The sequence below is a fragment of the Bombus affinis genome, chromosome 2, assembly GCF_024516045.1.
Source record: "Bombus affinis isolate iyBomAffi1 chromosome 2, iyBomAffi1.2, whole genome shotgun sequence".
In the NCBI taxonomy this organism is placed as follows: Eukaryota; Metazoa; Arthropoda; class Insecta; order Hymenoptera; family Apidae; genus Bombus; species Bombus affinis.
The window spans coordinates 13,394,626-13,414,645 of NC_066345.1; the positions used below are offsets into that span (position 1 = coordinate 13,394,626).

The 20,020-nt window shown below is 30.8% G+C and overlaps 3 protein-coding genes and 1 long non-coding RNA gene across 5 annotated transcripts; 1 reads left to right on the top strand and 3 right to left on the bottom strand.

Moving 5' to 3' along the window:
- Positions 1–2,765: 2,765 nt before the first annotated feature.
- LOC126927228 (40S ribosomal protein S12, mitochondrial) lies at positions 2,766–8,186 on the bottom strand. The gene is made up of 5 exons (XM_050743510.1): positions 8,018–8,186; positions 7,679–7,726; positions 7,511–7,558; positions 3,572–3,790; positions 2,766–3,021 (listed from the first exon to the last, which is right to left on the bottom strand). Exons 1-5 carry the CDS (start codon positions 8,079–8,081, stop codon positions 2,888–2,890), a joined length of 513 nt encoding a protein of 170 aa, XP_050599467.1. The 5' UTR covers positions 8,082–8,186; the 3' UTR covers positions 2,766–2,887.
- A 232-nt stretch (positions 8,187–8,418) lies between these two features.
- LOC126927269 (acanthoscurrin-1-like) lies at positions 8,419–9,452 on the bottom strand. The gene is made up of 3 exons (XM_050743520.1): positions 9,351–9,452; positions 8,857–8,989; positions 8,419–8,680 (listed from the first exon to the last, which is right to left on the bottom strand). Exons 1-3 carry the CDS (start codon positions 9,360–9,362, stop codon positions 8,532–8,534), a joined length of 294 nt encoding a protein of 97 aa, XP_050599477.1. The 5' UTR covers positions 9,363–9,452; the 3' UTR covers positions 8,419–8,531.
- A 2,543-nt stretch (positions 9,453–11,995) lies between these two features.
- On the top strand, positions 11,996–13,523 carry LOC126927124 (mitochondrial genome maintenance exonuclease 1-like). Of its 2 annotated transcripts, none has more exons than XM_050743468.1 (4): positions 11,996–12,659; positions 12,721–12,928; positions 13,051–13,183; positions 13,292–13,523. In XM_050743468.1, the coding sequence occupies exons 1-4, from the start codon at positions 12,176–12,178 to the stop codon at positions 13,295–13,297; spliced, it is 831 nt and encodes a 276-aa protein (XP_050599425.1). In that variant the 5' UTR covers positions 11,996–12,175; the 3' UTR covers positions 13,298–13,523. The 2 variants fall into 2 exon arrangements, with proteins under 2 accessions (XP_050599425.1, XP_050599424.1); XM_050743467.1 differs by having other exon boundaries at positions 11,999–12,659; positions 13,257–13,523.
- A 2,940-nt stretch (positions 13,524–16,463) lies between these two features.
- Positions 16,464–17,085, bottom strand: LOC126927339 (uncharacterized). Its single transcript, XR_007715395.1, has 2 exons — positions 16,808–17,085; positions 16,464–16,692 (listed from the first exon to the last, which is right to left on the bottom strand). It is a non-coding gene; the product is annotated as an uncharacterized LOC126927339 (long non-coding RNA).
- Positions 17,086–20,020: the final 2,935 nt, after the last annotated feature.

The following is a 20,020-nucleotide window of genomic DNA, read 5'->3' on the forward strand; positions in this document are numbered from 1 at the left end:
TTACCAATACACACATTACCTATTTACGACAAGGGAGGCCCGAGTTTGAGGAAATGTCTGAGAAACTAGCTTGTAGGTGGAGAAAAGCTTTTGTTATAAGAGAATTAAAAACTTTGTATATTGTGACAGATAAATAAACAGTTTATAACATAAATAAAATTACCTGGGACGTTAATTATTTTTACGCTATGTTATATAACCTACGCGGAAATGTCTTTCATTACCATTAAATATTATAGCAAATATTATACTTTGGATATTGTATGTATTCTTGCTTGTTATGTGAATTGGGTATGTTGCTCTCTTAATTTTTTTTATGAATACTAAGTGCTAAAACAACTCTTCTTTCTCTAATAAACTTTATCAGTCCCTCAAACTTATATTTCATTACAACAATGTTTTTTACGATGTATACGATAGTAATCCTTATAAAATATAAGTATGGAAATATCCACCGATTGCAAGATTAGTTTAGTAATAGTAAGTATAATAATAATAATAAACAAAGTATTTGAGGACAGAAACATCTACGAACACTGTCACTATTCGTGACAGATCGTTCGGTACTCGTTACTAAGCTGTACAATTACAAACAAAAAAGATTTGAATGTCTCTCTTTTTCTAGAAAGAGAAAAGGTCAAAAACGTTTACATGCTATTTGTTTAAGAAGCCTTCAAAAAAAAATAACGTAATAAGATTCGTGTATTGTTTACGAACTTACGAAGACCATCGCCCCCCCCCCTCCCCATTCCATAAGCTTTTATAAACTAGTAACATTCTCTCCATACTTTCTCTGTCTAAGACCTGAATTCCATTAACCTGGAAAATACTTACAAGTTTCCCAATTTTTTAACGGAAAAAACAGTGATTAAAAAGAGATTTATCAGAATATTTCGCAAGTGACAAAAAATGCATAATTATTACGAAAAGTCATAAAGCAATTGGTATGGTCACAAAAATGACAAAACGGATTTCACAATATGAAACGAAGGGCTATTACCAAATGGTAATAAGGAATTTTTTCTTGTATTAGAGCCAGGTAGACGCAAATTACACAATGAAACTTTGCATTACCTGCACACGTTTTCATAACGGCATCATCAAAAATACAATGATGTAATTTGTGTTTATTATATTTTTCAGAGTTGCCTCATAACGAAGCGAAAAGAAAAACTGTAAGAATTTGAAAACTCGATTACATCGCTATGAATTAACTTCGTCTAACTTCGAAAACAGTTTTTACCTAAAGCCACCTTTAGGCAGCAAAAATACACTTCTCACTACCTTCAGGATTTTTAGTGTACGGATTAAAGTAATAATCCGCTATTTTTTATTTTTTACGATAGCTTATTCCTTTCGAATATTTGCAGAGTAGTTTTTATTAGTTTTACATAATATAAAATTACCTGTTAGGTAAGAACTGCAATTTTACGAAGTCCTTCAGTTATATTTAGGATATTTGTTGCCGGTTTAGGTTTTAATTAGCTTTCCACACATTTCTTTTTTTTTTTTTTTTGAGCCTGTTATTTTTTTCACTTCTTCAGATACCTTTTTTTGGGGATACTCTACTCATAAAAAGTTTACAATTCACAAAAGATTGTAAAATTATATAGGATACTAAAGCTAAATATTTAAAAATTATCTATGTTTTGGGATATATGGATTCAAAAAAACCAGTAAGGTTAACATGATAGAAGATGGTCGACTAAGTTTTCGTGTTCTTTCACATTACCGAAAAACAAATCATACATGGGAAATGAATCTAGGATCCATGCTGCACCATCGTCAACCCTTTCAATCGTTGACCATTGTTCAGGTTCTCATTTCATTTACTCTTCCATTCTTGTATTATATTTCTTTCTCAATCCAATCTTATTTTATAAAAAAAGTCTCATATTTATATCCAATAATATTATCACAAATACACATTCATAATCTTGTAACGTCTACCACTTGCGTTTATCGACAAGATGAGAAAGAGTATATTTTTCTGGAGACTATTTAAGGCGAGGCAAAGTTGAGAACCATTCTTTTGAAAATACCGGGATGTTGGTCAGCATGTCATGTGGCCAATAGCCAGTGGCCGCGTGGGTGGATGTAGGGTGCAGATGCAAGAGCAGGCCAACCCTTCCGTAATAACGTGGAAAGAAGGGAGTTGTGCTACGACCCTTCTTTCCGCATTGTGACATGTCGATATAGGAGAATGTACATTGTGTTGGCGTTCGCCCATCTCCTAGGACGACGCATGGTTCAGCTAACGGTAAACGTACGGTAAGAAACGGCACTCGAAAATGTGTGTCAAAGGGCCACAATTTGTGGACCGCTAGATTCTAAAACCGTAATCTCGACGAACCCTTTCTGTCTTTGTTCGATTGAATTCGTGACAGTATCAGGAAAATTTTTATGATGTCTGTATGATAACTATCTGTAATTGAAATTAGAATTGAGACCACAGCAGGAAAGCATGATAATGCATTTCTTATTATTTTTTTTTTTTTTTTATAAAATATTTTAAAATTCAAAACGCTTCCGTAAAATCCTGTATGTATAGGATTATGTACTTCAGTCATGAAATTATATTGCTATCCCTTTTCTTTATTTTCTAGTATCTGTTTTATAGATTTCTTGAAGTAATGTTTTCTCTATTTTTTTCTTTTCAACTATGTTTTATTAAACTACTCTTGTTTGCATACAAGTCAAAAAATCAATAAAAATGGAGTTGGCATGGTTCTCGTCTGTGATCTTTAATTATAAATCAAATTAAATTGTTGTTTTAAATTAACTGTAGAAGCTTATTTTAATTATCATTCATTGTACACCATCATATATTATACAGTATAATATAGGAAGAGAATATTTTTTACAAAAGTTGCGATAAATTGTGTAACTAACGAGTTTCCTTTATTACGTGAGGTAGATCATACTTGCCGCGAACGCATCTGATTTTAACACCTGGAGTATCCTTTATTTTTCCTGGGCGACAAAGAACCATGTTATGCTCTTGAAGATTGTGGCCCTCGCCTAAAACGATAGGAGACATAATTATTATAATATTGATATATAAAATGATTAGGATGTATTATATTTAATGAGGTGGTTATAACGTGTAGGTATATTTAATAAAGTAACGAATGGATGAATTTGTAGTAGTCAGATGTATTAAAATAAGTATAAGTACAAATATATAGATAGTGTATGCTAGGTTTAATCGTCGCTCGCTCAATGCTACTATACCAAACGTAGAAAGGATAATAATATTGATATCATAGGGAGCACGTTCATACATTTATATCAACGGACATTACCACAAAAAGTTAACCTTTTTATGTAACTCTGGTTAAAGATTAGAAGAAACATCAATAACAATCTATTCAAAGTTCTTTTGCTTCTACACCTTGTAACCCAAAACAACGTTTGTATTCAAAGGCATAATATGGGTCTCTGCCAGATTTGAATTTTCCATTTCAACTTAAAACTTTTTCTACGGCCATGTGCTGCTATATAAATATCTTTCTCGTGCTTAGCATATTTCTATAGTAGTTCTATAATATTAAATGTAAAATGTGCTCACCCGGTATAAAAGCGACCATTTCCTTGCCGGTTGATAAGCGAACGATAACGCATTTTCGATTCGCAGAATTAGGTTTTTTTGGCTTTCGGATTACAGTTTGTATGACTACGCCTTTTGCAAATGGTTTTCCATCTAAAGGATTTTTCTTCTTCTTATATTTTTTATACGGCCCAAATAGATGCAACCTTCTTAATGATGATCCGAGTCTTATCTGTAAGCCTAATTTAATTTAATACATACTACATAATATGAGTTCGATAAAACAAATATAAAGTAAAATAACAAATTAGGAGAACAATTTAGAATTTTTTTTCAAATAAGCTACTAATATGAAACAAATTTCTCTCTCATTCAATATATTCTAAAAATTGGTAGACTCCTACTGTTTACTACATTAAGGTATGTTTTTCCTTTTCCCTTCCAATAAATGTTCTGATTGAATAAAAATGAAATATCTGCGAATGTTTGTGGCTACGAACAACTTTGTAGAGCGTAACACGTAACTTTTATTTTCCCCCCATTTCCTAAGCAGTTTTGCCTTTCTCTCGTTCGCGTTCCTTTGTCAAAGTTCCAAAGACAAAAACCTGTATTTACCAAACGAAGAGGACGTATTAGGCTTTGTGTGGTAATCCGAGGAAACACCTTTGGTCCCCAAAAAAGTCTAAGGGAAATAAAAGGAGTAGTCGTGAAGCAATTACAGGCGTGATACTCTTATCTTCGAGACATGTATAGCCGTACAGGGAAAGTAATCGCCCGGTGAATGGGTACAATTGGATTTTCATTGGAAATTCTTCGATTACGTAACGACAAACCGGGCCCAATTAGCGTCGAGTCTACTTTTCGGTGACGAAATTACGCCCAGGGACACGACTTCTTAACTAATTGTCGAACTCGATAAATTAGGAAACGTTGAGCAATGAATGCCTTGCGAGAAATTATTTACATGTAAAAGAAATAGAAGATTTGAAATAGAAAAGAAATAGAAAAATCTGGACATAATTTCTTCGAAAATAATTGTTCAAAATACTTGATAAAATTTTTTTGGAGACAGTTCTACAAAGATGAGAATTTGAGAATAATTTGAGAATAACTTTGAGAATAATTATTTGAATGTCTTTACATAATAATTCGAACTAAAATTCGAATAAAAATTGTCGACACAATTTTCACGAGAATTGCGTGAATGGTATGAGAAAAAAATCCTACAACATGACTAAGGATTGCGACAAGGAAATAATCCCTAAGGATGACCCTGTCCTAGTCAAGGCTATTGTCAACGAAGTCTGGAAAAATAGGAGACCCACTGCATGGTAACAGTACGGAGAAACTGAAAACTCTTTCGCAAATAATCTTACGAGCCGAAGGAAAGGAGAGTTGCCGGAGTTGATGGAATATCAAATATGACGGACGTTTGACATCTGCAAGCCGCTCGTCCAAGTTTTAGACCTTTTTCGCTGAAGCGTGTATAAGCTTATTAAGAAACATTGTTACGAGGTAAGGTCCATCCATCTTTGTACAAAACGCTACGATCCATGAGATCGCGTAACCTGAAAACGAACAGCAATTTACTGTTTGCAAAATTGGAAAAAATGAACAGTACGTAGTGATGAAATTCTTCGATTGACTTTCTCTGTCTAATTCTTTAAGTCGAGTAGTTATGATATTATGTATGTATGCAAATGGAAGTAGTAATTACAGTCATAAGACTAATGATTATAGGCTAGCACGCAATTAATGTTGAATAGAGATAATAGGCAATTTGTTAGAAAAAATTCATATCAGAAAGCCAAAATACATTAAAATAGGAGAGTATTATGAATAATAAATTACCACCTGCATGCCAGTCTTCAAAATCATTTACGTAATACAACATTTTATGAAATTACATAGAGGAGTGAAAGATACTTTAGAAACAGAAAAGATACGTTAATGCGTCTTCTATAATTTTTCAAAGAAAGCAGTAATAACAAAATATCAATAAAAAGTTCGCTATAATTACATCGAACATTTCAATTTTCCACGAAAGATTCTAAATATTCGAAACACTCTTAAATCGTCGTGCAGAATCAGTCGTTCGCAGTCGTATGAAAGAAATTCGCCTAAAACGTTCATAAATCCGACGAGATTCGTAGTCGAAGTGAAATGTCAACGATGACACGACACTTTCGTGATATTTCCTTGGTCGCTCATGGAAGTTCACGATTTAACAGGGTCTGTTAGTCGAGACTGTGCCATTGTTGTTCATTTCGAGATCTGACTGACCACCGTTCTCCAACACGACAGATGTCCAAGCCTGTTGCTACTAATCCAACCTAACTCGGACTTAACTAGTGCAAGAGACCAGCAGAACCTATTATGCATGGATGGCAACCCTTTTTCTCGAAAATCAATACGCAAGATTACATTGCGAAAATTTACGAATTCGTAGTTGCGCCTTGTCGCATACACGGTGCCAAGGATCTATCACTTGTTAAATCCGAGGCTTATCTTTCCGGTTGCGACTGATTAGTGAATGAAATGAACAACTGGTGTAATTAGAAGCTGATAAAAAGGTCTTGCTCGGAAAACAAACATTGTTCGTAATCTGGAAATATTAGGATCAGTCGTGTTTCAAGTTTAGTTTAAATTAAGGATCTCATTCATTTATGGAAAAAAGGAAAACAGTGAGAAGTGAATAGAAAGACGTTTTTTATATTAGGAAAGGTAGTGAAATGTGAGAATGTTTAATAAAATTAATAAAGAATATTGTAGAAATTGTTATAGTTTGTTCATGATGTTTGTATTGAGTAAACTAAAGCATACTTATAATTGTACGAGTAATTTTTTTATCATAGTTTGCAAATTTTATAGTTATATTTTTACATTTACCATAGAAATACAAATTTAGCAAGGAAATTGAAAAATGAAAGATTGCACCCAAAATGGAAGAAGATGAATACGATGATAATAATCTATACAAGATATACAACGATATTTAAAAAGATAATATCGCATGCAATGATCTAAAAAAAAAAAAAAAAATAAATAAAAATGCGTCCAATGATAACATCCGTTCTTAATTGTCGAGAACGAAACTATCCCACGAATGGTCCATTGTATCGTCGCGAAAACTGGGAAAATGCGGATAACAGTCTTACTGCAGGCTGTATCCTTCACAGGATCACATCTGACAACTGGTCAACCACAAATGGACACGTCACCCCTCCGATTCCCAGCGATTTTCGCTGTTGGCCGAGGAAAAGCTTGCTTTCTCTCATTCGTGTCCTTTCTTGTGTAGTAGCCGGATCCCTTTTTGCATTTTGAGATGTCTCTTCTTTCTATTTGTAGGCATCAAAGAGGTAAAGCGCTGCGTGTGCTTTTGCAGGCCACGCGCTTTTTCGCGGACGAAGAATAAGGGAAGAAAATCGTGGTCCCTTTTTAGGTCGACCACCCCTTTTACTGCATTTACTCCGTTGAGAAAACGGAGATACCGATCTTTCGGAAAGGCTTACGGAAATTCGAGATGTCACTCGAATTCCTATGAAATTGTCTGGCCTGGTTACACTTATGGAAAGTGCAAATAATACCGATGGACCTTCACACGATTTCACGTAAATGGGTCAATGCTGGTTTTGGTTTGCTTCAAGCAAAGCCCTTTTCATCGATATTTTGAAAAACTTCTGTATTTTTCCGAGCGTTCCAATTATTTTTAGGTATTAAAGTGACTGCTTTTACGAATTTTGGAGAATATTTTTATAATATTTTTGTTGAATATTTAGGGTTTTGATATTTGCTTACAGTATGATTATGAATACTTTTACTAACAGTTATTAATAGCAACTTTTTATTTAATAGGAAATTGAAATTGAAAGATTACTAAGTTCTTATTAATTGATAAATATCTTCTGCAATATATATTATATATCTAATATCGTCTTTGATTTATAAAATATAGCTTACCTTGTATCAAGCTTCCAATATATGAGTTAGTAGTAGTCAGCACATTTCCTATTCAGAAATAAGCATATTATTTTTACGTTATTACAATAAATTATGTTCTAAATTAGCTTTTTCCAATCATAGCCTTATAATATATACTTAGAACTCTGTTAATTAGGAGAATAATACCTTGAATTCCAGGGTTTGCACATAATCTAGTTAATTGTAGTTTGCTACCTGTGAAACAAATATATTTTCTATTAAAATCATGTATAAAATTAATGTTTATTAAAAAATACGCTAAAATAGCAAGCAAAAATTGATAATTTGGAGCGATACAAGGATTTATTTCTGACAACAGAAACCAATTACTTTTAAATAATATTTATGGTACGTATATGAAATTAGGGCCATAAAAAAACGTGAATTATTATCGGTAAACAAAAATTGTGATATTTTTTATTTGGATAGTTTAGGTTAGAGGTTAGGTTAGGATTAGGTTATAATTCTCTGATACAGTAATCGTACCTGCGATGGAACTTGTAAGACAAGATCTAGCTCCGCTCACCATACTTCTTGCTAAGAAATTCATGATTGTTCCAACTTTTAATTGTTAACCACACAAATTTATAAAATAAAACTTTGCATCTACACTCTTACAATTCAATCTAGCGTCAAAATATCGAACCTCGTTACGTCACCAAAGTGAAGATAGATAAAATCCATTTCTACATTATCTTTATCCGAGACACGAACCCTATGACTGTTCATTAAAAATGTTAATAAAAATAATCAACTCTTTCGTTAAACCATCAAGAATCTTAAAATTAATTTTATTAAAGTAGGTTATGATATATATTCAAAATTTTACTTAACGATTAATTACATACAGCGTATGGGGTATAACAGGGAAACAGTAATAACACTGATTACAAAATTATTAAAAATTTATTTTACGGTTTGCAGTACAAAAGCTCCTTTCGCCATCCAATACGTGAAAAGAAGCAATACCATAAGATCAGAACAGTTAACATTGGCTTTTTCACCATCCACCACCGTGTCCTCTGGAAAGTCCTCCAAGACCATGTCCTCCAAGACCATGTCCTCCAAGACCATATCCTCCAAGTCCACCGCTAGAGATACGGATGCTTTTGGTGACTACTGGAACGCTGTATGATATACTACTAAGTCCTGTAAGTAAAAAATAAAAAGAATTTTTTGTCATATTAGTAAACTGACAAGTCATAGATCATCTTTATAATATAAATATAGGAATTATTAAACATATCCTATTGTTTAGAGAACAGGAGTAGCCCTTGCAGAAATTAGAATACATAAGATTAGAGTAAAATTTTCCGTTTCGTTACCTCCTCCATGACCTAAGCCACCTCCATGACCTAAGCCACCTCCCAAACCATAGCTGATGCCTCTTTTCTCGATTACCTTTTCCTCAGATTGGGCATACAAGGGAGATGCCAAAGCGAAGATAGCAAGAACAATCTGAAAATAGAAAGTTAAGTTGTATGTAATAATCTTGCAAGTATACTTCGTAATACCTATATACTTCGACGTAAACACCTAAGTTCCTCGTAAAATATAAAATTATGCTTTCCTTCGAAAATGTAATTTTGTTAGTTAACAGCTTTGTTTAATTATATTTAATACCAATCAAATATTTTTTGCTGCTTTCAATGAGTAATTCAAGATATTAGGGTAAATTCCAGGTTTAGACCCTTATTTGTTAGCATCGTGTAAGTACCATATACATTTAACTACTAATTAAAGCGAAACAGTAATTTAACATTATTATGAATAGATAGTATAACAAAATAAAGAGTACAACTTCAAAGGAATTACTCACGAGAAATTTCATGTTGCGAGTGCAATGTAATGTGTAGCGACGGTTGGTTCGCGACTGAAACTGATGCAGGTCGGATAGAATACACCCCTTTTATACTATTCGAGCCTTTTTCTTGCGGTATCGCATCCCGGCGAAGTTGAATTACGCGTGTGTGTGCACTTGTCTACACGCCTTTCTAATACGTTGTTTTCCCGTCGCTGTCTTGTCACGAAAATTTTTCAACGCGAGGCTACCGGCCACCGCCATGATATTAGCCGCACGGTACCGTCAATTCGGTTGGAATAAAATAGGTCAATTGTGAAGATTAGTAATAGATACCATAACGAAATCGTCATTCATACGCGAAAGCAATAGATTTGTTACTCTTCCTGGTTTTGAAATCGGTTTGACCGCTCGAAATTCAAGCAGTCGTTTCCACCAAACTTAGAGAGTAACGTATACAGGTTCTCTTGCGCACACGAATTTTTAATTAAAGAAATCGCCAAGTGTTACGTTGATTATTTTCCTTTCTCGAGTAAACTTCTCGTATGCCTAGTACCACGTGCTATTATTATTATTACTATTATTATAAAATATTATGACAAGTAATATTTTTAAAATCACAGGGAGAATGAAATAAATATATTCAGATAATTTTGATAACATGTACGACGAAGTATCCAACTGTAAAATACTCTCGTAAAAACTAAAGTGATGGCTTATCATGTTCTTCTCCTATTATATAGTATTATATTTACGGTTAGCTTAAGGATGGCATCGGATGCTCCAAAAGTGGATGAGCTTCTTTGAGATGTCGCGTCACGCCGTGCTTTATACGATGATCCTTTCTCACTCGATTCAGTTGGCACGTCGGTTAACAAGAATTTCAATACGAGACGTTAGCTCGTATTTTCCGCGCATCTCGAATTTCATCTATACTGTGTAACTTTCACTATTACAACGTACTAAGAGGACGGTTTTCGGTTGCATCGTTACGTAAAATTACGAATGCAAATTTTTATATTGCATCTTATGCTTCCTCCCTTGAGTGTTGCGTAGGGACATCAAGTAATAGCGAATTGGACTAAATATTCTGCGTATGAAAAATAGGGATATTGAAGTGACACAACATTATCTATATATTGAATTTATTATCAAAGAATTGCACTCTCTATGAAAAAGTAAATGATTCGTGTAGAAAATTATTACAAATATTTCCTACATCAAATCAGAAATCTTTGTTACGATTATCTTTCTTCTAACACGACTTTTTAAATGAATTAATGCCACGTTTTATTACAATTTACACTATCTAATATAAAATGAATTTTTATACCCTTTATTGTAAAGATTATGGTAAGAACAAGTTTGTACTGTTCAAACACATTTTCGTAAATTGAAATTCAAACCCGTATATCATCATGCAGAAGCGCTAGCGATTTAATATATAGGATGCCATCTAAAAGCACTATTAAGATCTCAGAAATGGTCCATTCCAATATCACGAAAGAACATTGATAAATGAATTCGTGATTTCCAGTTACAGCTATATTATATTATAACTTCACAAAATAATTATTAAAATGATCCCCTAAATTCATCGAAATATATATTTGAATTTCGATATAAGGGATGACGATTTTTCAAATAGAGAATAGAATACCTAATGAAAAGTAAAAGTTTCATTATTCAAAGTTTTGTAAACAACTTTCAAAATGCAATAAATATTTCCCGTCAGAACGATTCCATGCAATATTTTCTGATTGATTAATGGCTCGCCCAATATGCATCGCCGGTTTTAATATCATGTGACTCAACTCTAGAGCTCGATAGGAATCTGAAAAGCAGAAGATATAAAGGTAGGTTGATTTGATCGGCATTTTTCTCGTTTGTTTCGTTGTAAAAGTAATTATACCACTACGATTACGTAAATGGAACGCAGTCGGCAAAAGTTGAACAAATTTCTTATAAGTTTACACACGTAGATATTACTAAGTGATTAGTTTCGAAAGGTATCAGAGATCGCGGACAGGGTTATTGTGCAAGATCGATGAAGAGGGTCGCACTCCGCATCATTAGATTGATACCCGGTAATTTGATAAGCGGCTAACTTCGAAATTGCGATCGTGAGCTAAAACGAACCGAACCGTGTAAAGCCTGATAAATTACGGCTACGTTTTACGTTCATTGGCTGTGGTGATGTGTAGCCATTGGGGTTCTGGGACCGTTCTTCTTCTTAAAGTACACCAGTTCACCATCCGAAGATAATTTAAACTTATAGTACGCAGATTCTAATAAATTTACGAGTACATATATTTTCAAAGATTTTTAATACATTTCGTTTGACGTGACTTGACTACAAATTTAAATGATACATTTTATATGATAATCACATGAAATGTGGAAGAAGTGATATATTTAAGAATTGTTTTTAAGAATTGAATTAATATGAGTTAATATGAGATGAATACCTTCGTTTTTAATATCATGAAAATAGTTTTTGTTTTTTAAAGAAAATAAGAAAATATATAAGATAACCGGGTATGTAATACGTATAACAACGATGTCAAAGGAGGATAATGATTTTTAGTGGAAATTTTGTTATCGACAGAAAAAAAATACTCATTAAATAGGCAACACAGTGACCGATAGATGGCATGACAAGGTATTGAAAATAGTGCTAGAGTTTTTGTTCTAACCTTCCTGAAATTACTTAGTAAGTGTCAGAAAGAAATAATAGTATAGTTATAACATATAAAATGTTACCAAATTGATTTATAAGATTATGCATATATTTCTTTTATTAATAAAGCTATAGTTGTTCTGACTACTATTTTTCTATAAATATGTTACGATTAAGTATTCTACAAAGTGTAAATGGAGTAGTTCTAAAATTAAATATCAACGAAAATAGATTTTTAATCAAATGTATGAGTGATTCAAAGACAAGCAATGGAACAATAAAAACAGAAGATACATCTAAACTGCAGGATACTACAGACTCTGATATTGATGGTGATGTGCATAAACAAATCAATAATATGGAAGCTATGTTACAAAAGCAACAAAGAGGTTCTGAAACAAATAACTTAAAATCTGTAAATAAGTTTAAAGTAATGGTAAACATAAAACCAGTATCTATTTTTGGTTTTGAGATAGTTGAGAGTTGTGAAATACAGCATATTGAAGATAATGAAGATTTAAAAATTCCAACTGTAACACATGTTCTTAGCGAAACCATATCTCCCAAAGTAAAAACTGCTTTAGAGTGGTGGAAGAAAGATATGATTGGTATATGTGGAGAAGAATATTTTAAGACATACTGTAAAGGTATAACATTTGTATAATAAAAATGAGAACTTTAGATATCAGCGACTATTATGTATTTTAGGTATATTGAACAATAATAAATTATTTCATTCTTATGCACAAATGATGTTTTCAAAGGAAGGAACTAAAATTCCATCTTTTATCAAACCAATATACTTTAGTGTAAAACCAATAATAGACAAAATACAAATTTTTGATAAAACTCAGATAACTGTAATACATCCAACATTGAGATACAAAAGCATCGTAGATTGTATTGCTTCCTTTAGGTATAACAGAGATTGCCTTTATCGTTACGAGGAAATATAACTTATCATGTGGTCATCAGTATAGTATACTAGTTTTTAATTTGAAACTTACATTTTTATAGTTTAAAATAGTATTTTTTTAGGGGTCACACATATTTAATTTACTGGAAAAGGTCAACGACACGGAAAACATCGCTTGCAGCAACTCATGACACACCTATACAAGTTGCTGCTCATATTGGAGCTATTAATGCTTCTAATGAGTATTCATCTAAGGTAACTACCTTTTAGAAGTAATATATAAAGACATTCAAATAGTTTTATGCAAATTATGTAATTTCACTAATAGATAGATAAAGGTTTGGTTATTGTTGCTTATACAAGTGGTGAACCTGCAAGTATTCATGAATTGAAGGGTGATGCCTTACAAACAGCATGGAGAGAATGGTTGAGCAGGTTGGAACAGTTTCACGCAAATTATAAAGAAAGATAGTTTAAATATTTAATTTATATTTGTAAATTAAAATAGTGTACATATTATACTACTTATATATTTCACTGAACAAGTTCTATAGTACTTTTGTATAAATAAAATCATATTGTTTGTAGTAACAAATGTTTTTTTACTTGGAAAATTTTAGAAGATGAGAATTCTTTTACTGTGGCGAAAAAGAGAAAGGTGTTCCTGGCTATATACTCTGTATTACTATATTTTATTTAAAAATAGAAAACCAAATAATTTATATTAATTCCATTTAATATTACAACTTCTCTAACTTTTTATCAACATTATTTAAAAAAAATAATCTTTTGTGATATTGAAGTAGAATAGTCATGCAAACAAATTGCATGAAAATTAGTGTGAATCAATTTCTCTTTATTTAACAAAATTACATAAAAACATGTCCAGGAAAAACGACCCATAATATTTAATTTTAAAATATAATTAAATTAAATAATTGATTAGATTGAGTTTTATGAAACAGAAAATACAATAAATGAAATTATCACTCAGAAACATTCACTCAGCGTTTCGTCTATCCTTGGTTCGTACGAATACCGAAAAATTCTATTTTATTGTATCATTTATCTAGTAATCCTGATCAATTATTTTCTAATGTTATAGAAAACCAGCTGATGTTGCAACGTTCATTAACGAGCATGTACATATGTTAGCCATGAGATGTAAATTATACCTTTTAGTAAACAATTTCATTTGCCGTGGAAATTGAAGTTAGGACGTTTTAACGCTTTTTATTCCCCTTTTTTGCTGGTTATGACGCTACAACCATAACGCACTGGCAATGGTAATAATGTTTTTAACCTTTCTTTCTTTTGTTCATATTATGTTGCACATAAATATACGTGAAATAAGGTAATAATAATAATAGTAATAATAGTAACACTAATAGAAACAATAATAGAAACAATAATAGTAACAATAATAGAAAAAAAATAGAAACAATAATAGAAACAATAATAGAAACAAAAATAGAAACAAGAATAGAAACAAAAATAGAAACAAAAATAGAAACAATAATAGAAACAAATTTTCAAATTTTCAAAAATTCAAAAATTCAAATTTTTAAATTTTTAAAAATTCAAATTTTCTAATTTTCAAATTTTTAAGAATTTAAATATTTAATAATTCAAATTTTCAAATTTTCAAATTTTTAAAAATTTAAACTTTCAAAAATTAAAATTTTCAGACTTTTAGAAATTCAAGTTTTCAATAATAGAAACAAAAATAGAAGCAAAAATGGCAACAAAAATAGAAACAAAAATTGAAACAAAAATAGAAACAATAACAGAAACAATAACAGAAACAAAAATAGAAACAATAATAGAAACAAATTTTCAAATTTTCAAAAATTCAAAAATTCAAATTTTTAAATTTTTAAAAATTCAAATTTTCTAATTTTCTAATTTTTAAATTTTCGAATTTTTAAAAATTCAAATTTTTAAATTCTTAAAAATTCAAATTTTCAAAAATTCAAATATTTAAAACTTCAAATTTTCAAAAATTCAAATTTTTAAATATTTAAAAATTCAAATTTTCAAATTTTCAAATTTTTAAAAATTCAAATTTTCAAATTTTCAAATTCTTAAAAATTCAAATTTTCAAAAATTCAAATATTTAAAAATTCAAATTTTCAAAAATTCAAATTTTTAAATATTTAAAAATTCAAATTTTCAAATTTTTAAAAATTCAAATTTTCAAATTTTTAAAAATTCAAATTTTCAAATTTTCAAATTCTTAAAAATTCAATTTTTCAAAAATTCAAATTTTTAAAAATTCAAATTTTCAAAAATTCAAATTTTTGAAAATTCAAATTTTCAAAATTTCTAATTTTCAAATTTTCAAAAATTCAAATTATCAAATTTTTAAAAATTTAAATTTTCAAATTTTCAAATTTTTAAAAATTCAAATTTTCAAATTTTCAAATTTTCAAATTTTTAAAAATTTAAATATTTAATAATTCAAATTTTCAAATTTTCAAATTTTTAAAAATTTAAATTTTCAAAAATTAAAATTTTCAAACTTTTAGAAATTCAAGTTTTCAATAATAGAAACAAAAATAGAAGCAAAAATGGCAACAAAAATAGAAACAATAACAGAAACAATAACAGAAACAATAATAGAAACAATATTAGAAACAATAATAGTAACAATAATAGAAACAATAATAGTAACAATAGTAACAATAGTAACAATAGTCGGTTATCACGGTATAACGGAGTACTTTGGAATCTTTAACTTTCATGTACGTCCGAGTATAAAAGAAAAAACTTAACGAGTAAACGCACGTAAGACTGAGTTTTATGAAACAGAAATTACAATAAATGAAATTATCACTCAGAAACTTTCACTCAGCGTTTCGTCTATCCTTGGTTCGTACGAATACCGAAAAATTCTATTTTATCGTATCATTTATCTAGTAATCCTGATCAATTATTTTCTAATGTTATAGAAAACCAGTTGGTGTTGCAACGTTCATTAACGAGCATGTACATATGTTAGCCATGAGATGTAAATTATACCTTTTAGTAAACAATTTCATTTGCCGTGGAAATTGAAGTTAGGACGTTTTAACGCTTTTCATTCCCCATTTTTGCTGGTTATGACGCTATAACCATAACGCACTGGCAATGGTAATAATGTTTTTAAACTTTCTTTCTTTTGTTCATATTATGTAGCACATAAATATACGTGAAATAAGGTAATAATAATAATAGTAACAATAGTAACAATAATAGTAACAATAATAGTAACATTAATAGTAACAATAATAATAACAATAATAGTAACAATAATAGTAACAATAATGGTAACAATAATGGTAACAATAATAGTAACAATAATAATAATAATAATAAAATTTAATAATATTATTAAATTAATAAATTTCATAATAAAATTCGTTCTTATGAATTTTGTCTTAAATATCTATATAAAAAGCGCTAACTATCTTTCCAAATAATCTGTTGTTATTTTATGTTTTAGAGGTAGGATCGCGTTAGTTATTATTATGTTATATAGATAATAAATCCACACTTCTCGGAGCAGAAAAACCTTTATTGCACACACTTAGAAGGGTCACAAACGAATGAAAGAAGAAAAGGCAAGAGAGGTCCTAAAACTATCGATCAGGTCTATCGACTGTGCCTAGGAATAACTTCTAGTTACTCCTTTTGTAACTAGCCGTCAGCATATAGATGGCGAGCGAGAACTCACGTTGTTATTTTCAACATAATCCCTCGTGCCTTTTAAATACGTTAAATATCTATTAATATCCCAATCAGTTACAAAAGTTATTACACAATATCTTCTTCTTGAAAATCATCGTTTAAATATACATTGCCATAAATTGCTGTGCTAATAATCGTAACAGTGCCTACCTGAAAGGTATCAAGAACGTTCCATATGTACGGAGTCGCTTCCCCACCTGTCTACGTTGGTTAACATATAGCAATTATAACTTGGAGTCAGCCACCCTCCGTAGGGCGCGACATTACCCAACTCCCCGTTACAGGCTCTTATAAGCATGATCCGCAACCCTTCGCATGCCCCTGGGAACCGTAAACTAATGCTGAAGCTATGTAGCGGAAACGTATCTTTCATTGTATTTCGCCGTATTTGAACTTTCGAGTAATTCTTGACCATCCAGATTAGCACGGCATATGCCGAACGTTGATTACAGCAGCAGACGTTGAAAAGCTTGTTTACGAATAAGCTGATAACGAAATGACGCAATTTTGTTGTGTTGTTTGCAGTTTAATTGGCGTTTAATCTGTTCGTATTCGTGCATATAATCAAACGGGTACCTTTACGATACTTACATGGAATTTCGGGATAATAATGCTGCACATTTATTCATTTTACATTAAAATTAATTATTAGAACGGTAATTAATGAAATTTATAATTAGTAACTAGAATTACAAATAGCATTAATACAGAAATGATTGGAAGTAATAAATCGGAAAGGAATTCTGTTTCATATATTAACAATAATTCTTGGTTACAAATAACGAACATTATATTGGATAAATATTTAAAAGAATGTAATTGAAGATTATTACGTTATTTACTCTGTTCTTTGGACTCAGCATTGATAAATTTTCGTTCATTTTAATCATTACGAAATATTCTACGGATTATAAAGCGTGAAAGGTTTAATATAATGGAAGATTTGACGGCAGTAACTTTGAATATATTATTCGAGAGATTAAAATAACAGATAAAGTGAAACATGGTCTTAAAAGCCAAGATAATAATAATTATTCAGTAATAAATACAATAAACCTTTCATATTAGGGTATTTATTAACATTTCAAGTTGTGGAATAGTGTGATACATTCTAAAGTTCTTTGCACCAGTTTCAAGATAAAAAGGAAATAAATACAAGCAATTATTATTTCTTTTGGATAAAACAGACGTATAATTTTTTATTGTCCTTTGAATTAATTAAACGATCAGTGGAAGAAAATCACGGAGGATACTTTGTAGCTGAGAATCTTTTTCTTCACAAGAAACTGGAACTATTTCGACTGAAATTATGAAAAGCGTTCTTATGAGATTTACGTAGTTGTCCCAAGATAAGAAGGCTGTTTCCATTTCTTTGCGTGGATGGCAACTCGGCCAACTTGTAATCTCAGCACGCGATGAGCCGGAACACAAGTTCGTTCTTGTTCATCGTCGACTACATTGCCAAGGGTGTACCACGAATTCGCTGAATTCAGCATATCCGTACTATCTTGCATTCTTATGTTTCTTTCAGAGGGGATGAGACACTTGTTTGCCCCGTATGCTATCCTTTTCTTTCTCGAATGATATGGAGAAAAGTGAATCATCCGAAAGCTTTTTACCGTAAAGAGTGGCGACATGGGGTGAAATTGAATTTTCTCATGAATGAAAGCATGGATAAAGTTCACATACTATTACTGTTTTCCTTATTCATTGTGGCGACAACTTTTAACCCTGACGTGATTTTTAAATTTTTATGTTTCGATCTTTCAAACATTTGCAATATTTTAAGAAGATGTTACGAAACGAAAAATTATGCATACTAATGTATTAGACCGCGGATGTTTATGCATTTATGATAAATTTAGATATACAAGAACGTATATATATAAAGTAAGAAGAAAGAAATACATTTTACGACTGTAAACAGAATATGACGTACTTTTATTCAAGACATACGTATACACAATATTTTCAATTTTTGTTGCTAAAGTATAGAATCATAATTTACAAGTAAAATTAAGAAAGAGATATAGTAGAATTATGCTGAATATTAATAGGTGAATTTTTAATCTATTGCAGTCTGTATTTTATACGTAATAGTATTATGTAAATGCAGATATATTACACACGGTCGATTTTTCATATCCTATGATACAGAATCCGCTTCTACATGTATTTCAAGCTACGTTCAATATTCATTTATAACTTTACGATCAAGCAGAACTTCATATAACGTCTTTTTTCTTATTTTCATTTATATATAATTATTCTCTTGTAGATTGACAGGCAAATCGAAAACAGTCCGCATAATACTATTAGCTTTAATGTTTTCAGAATAGAAAATACAGCTGAAGCGATTATTCATCGTATTTGATGTCTAGTGATTCTCAGTTATGGTTGTGTTATAAGGTAGATTCTAAAAATATTATGCTATAGAGTACTAATGTGCTTAAAGCGCGTTCGGTAGAAAGATAATCATATTTTCGGATTAGACGTTTAGCGAACAGTAACCAAGAGACTGTCCTAAATCTTCTAGCTAATCCTTGCTGATCCTCTCGTAACAGGGACATATTTTCATTGGTCGGTCAACCCCTGGTGTGAACCACCCTCCTTGAACGAGATGAGTTATGAAAACGATAACTTTTACAGAGGGAACCTCCCACGGTTATATCTGTCGAGACAGTAACAAGCTGTAGTTCTACACATTAACGAATTTATATAAAATCTTTTAGAAGCAATCCTTCTATGTAGAAATCTGTAATATTTCAAACGATTTTTTATAGATTATATATAGCACAATTAAAACGATTATATATAGTCAAGGCTCATTAATGAAAGTATAGCAAAGTATTATCGAAAATATATCATTTAATATATATAAAAACTGTTAAAAGCTTAAACGTTAATATCGTGAAGTACGCTTGTACTTAGAATTAATAAGGAATAATCAGGATGTGACAAGTTGAGATATTATGAGCGATTAACTTAAGCACAGACGTTATTCTAGACCTTGCAGAAAAATGTTTTACAGGGAACACTGGTGATACTTCTAAAGGATATACGGGACAGTTAAAATTAATTTTCTGTTCATTTTCAAAAATTAAAAAAATTAAAATCTGAATGGAGAGCATTTAAGAACCTAAGAATTCGAAATTTTTACGATTTAACGATTCGAAGACTTGAAAATTTGAGAACTTGAGAATTTATACATTCATATGAAGAAGAAGATACGTAGTTAGCTTCTGATTGGATTAATTTACGATTGCGCATTGTACACGTTGTTACATTATCTCGTGTTTTCCTCAAGTTTCTGGAGCTTTGTAATACGTAATAACCTTTTCAAATCAATGGATCTGAACTATA

Bases quoted from the DNA above. Each gene is read 5' to 3' on its own strand.
- LOC126927228 (XM_050743510.1), bottom strand. From the start codon at position 8,081: ATGAATTTCTTAGCAAGAAGTATGGTGAGCGGAGCTAGATCTTGTCTT. The intron at 3,791-7,510 runs GTAAGCTATATT...AAATTAAATTAG, and splicing joins TATTGGAAGCTTGATACAAG to GCTTACAGATAAGACTCGGA. The intron at 3,022-3,571 runs GTGAGCACATTT...CTATCGTTTTAG, and splicing joins AATGGTCGCTTTTATACCGG to GCGAGGGCCACAATCTTCAA.
- LOC126927269 (XM_050743520.1), bottom strand. The intron at 8,681-8,856 runs GTAACGAAACGG...TTTTACTTACAG, and splicing joins TGGCTTAGGTCATGGAGGAG to GACTTAGTAGTATATCATAC.
- LOC126927124 (XM_050743467.1), top strand. From the start codon at position 12,176: ATGTTACGATTAAGTATTCTACAAAGTGTAAATGGAGTAGTTCTAAAA. The intron at 12,929-13,050 runs GTATAACAGAGA...GTATTTTTTTAG, and splicing joins GATTGTATTGCTTCCTTTAG to GGGTCACACATATTTAATTT. The intron at 13,184-13,256 runs GTAACTACCTTT...TTTCACTAATAG, and splicing joins CTAATGAGTATTCATCTAAG to ATAGATAAAGGTTTGGTTAT.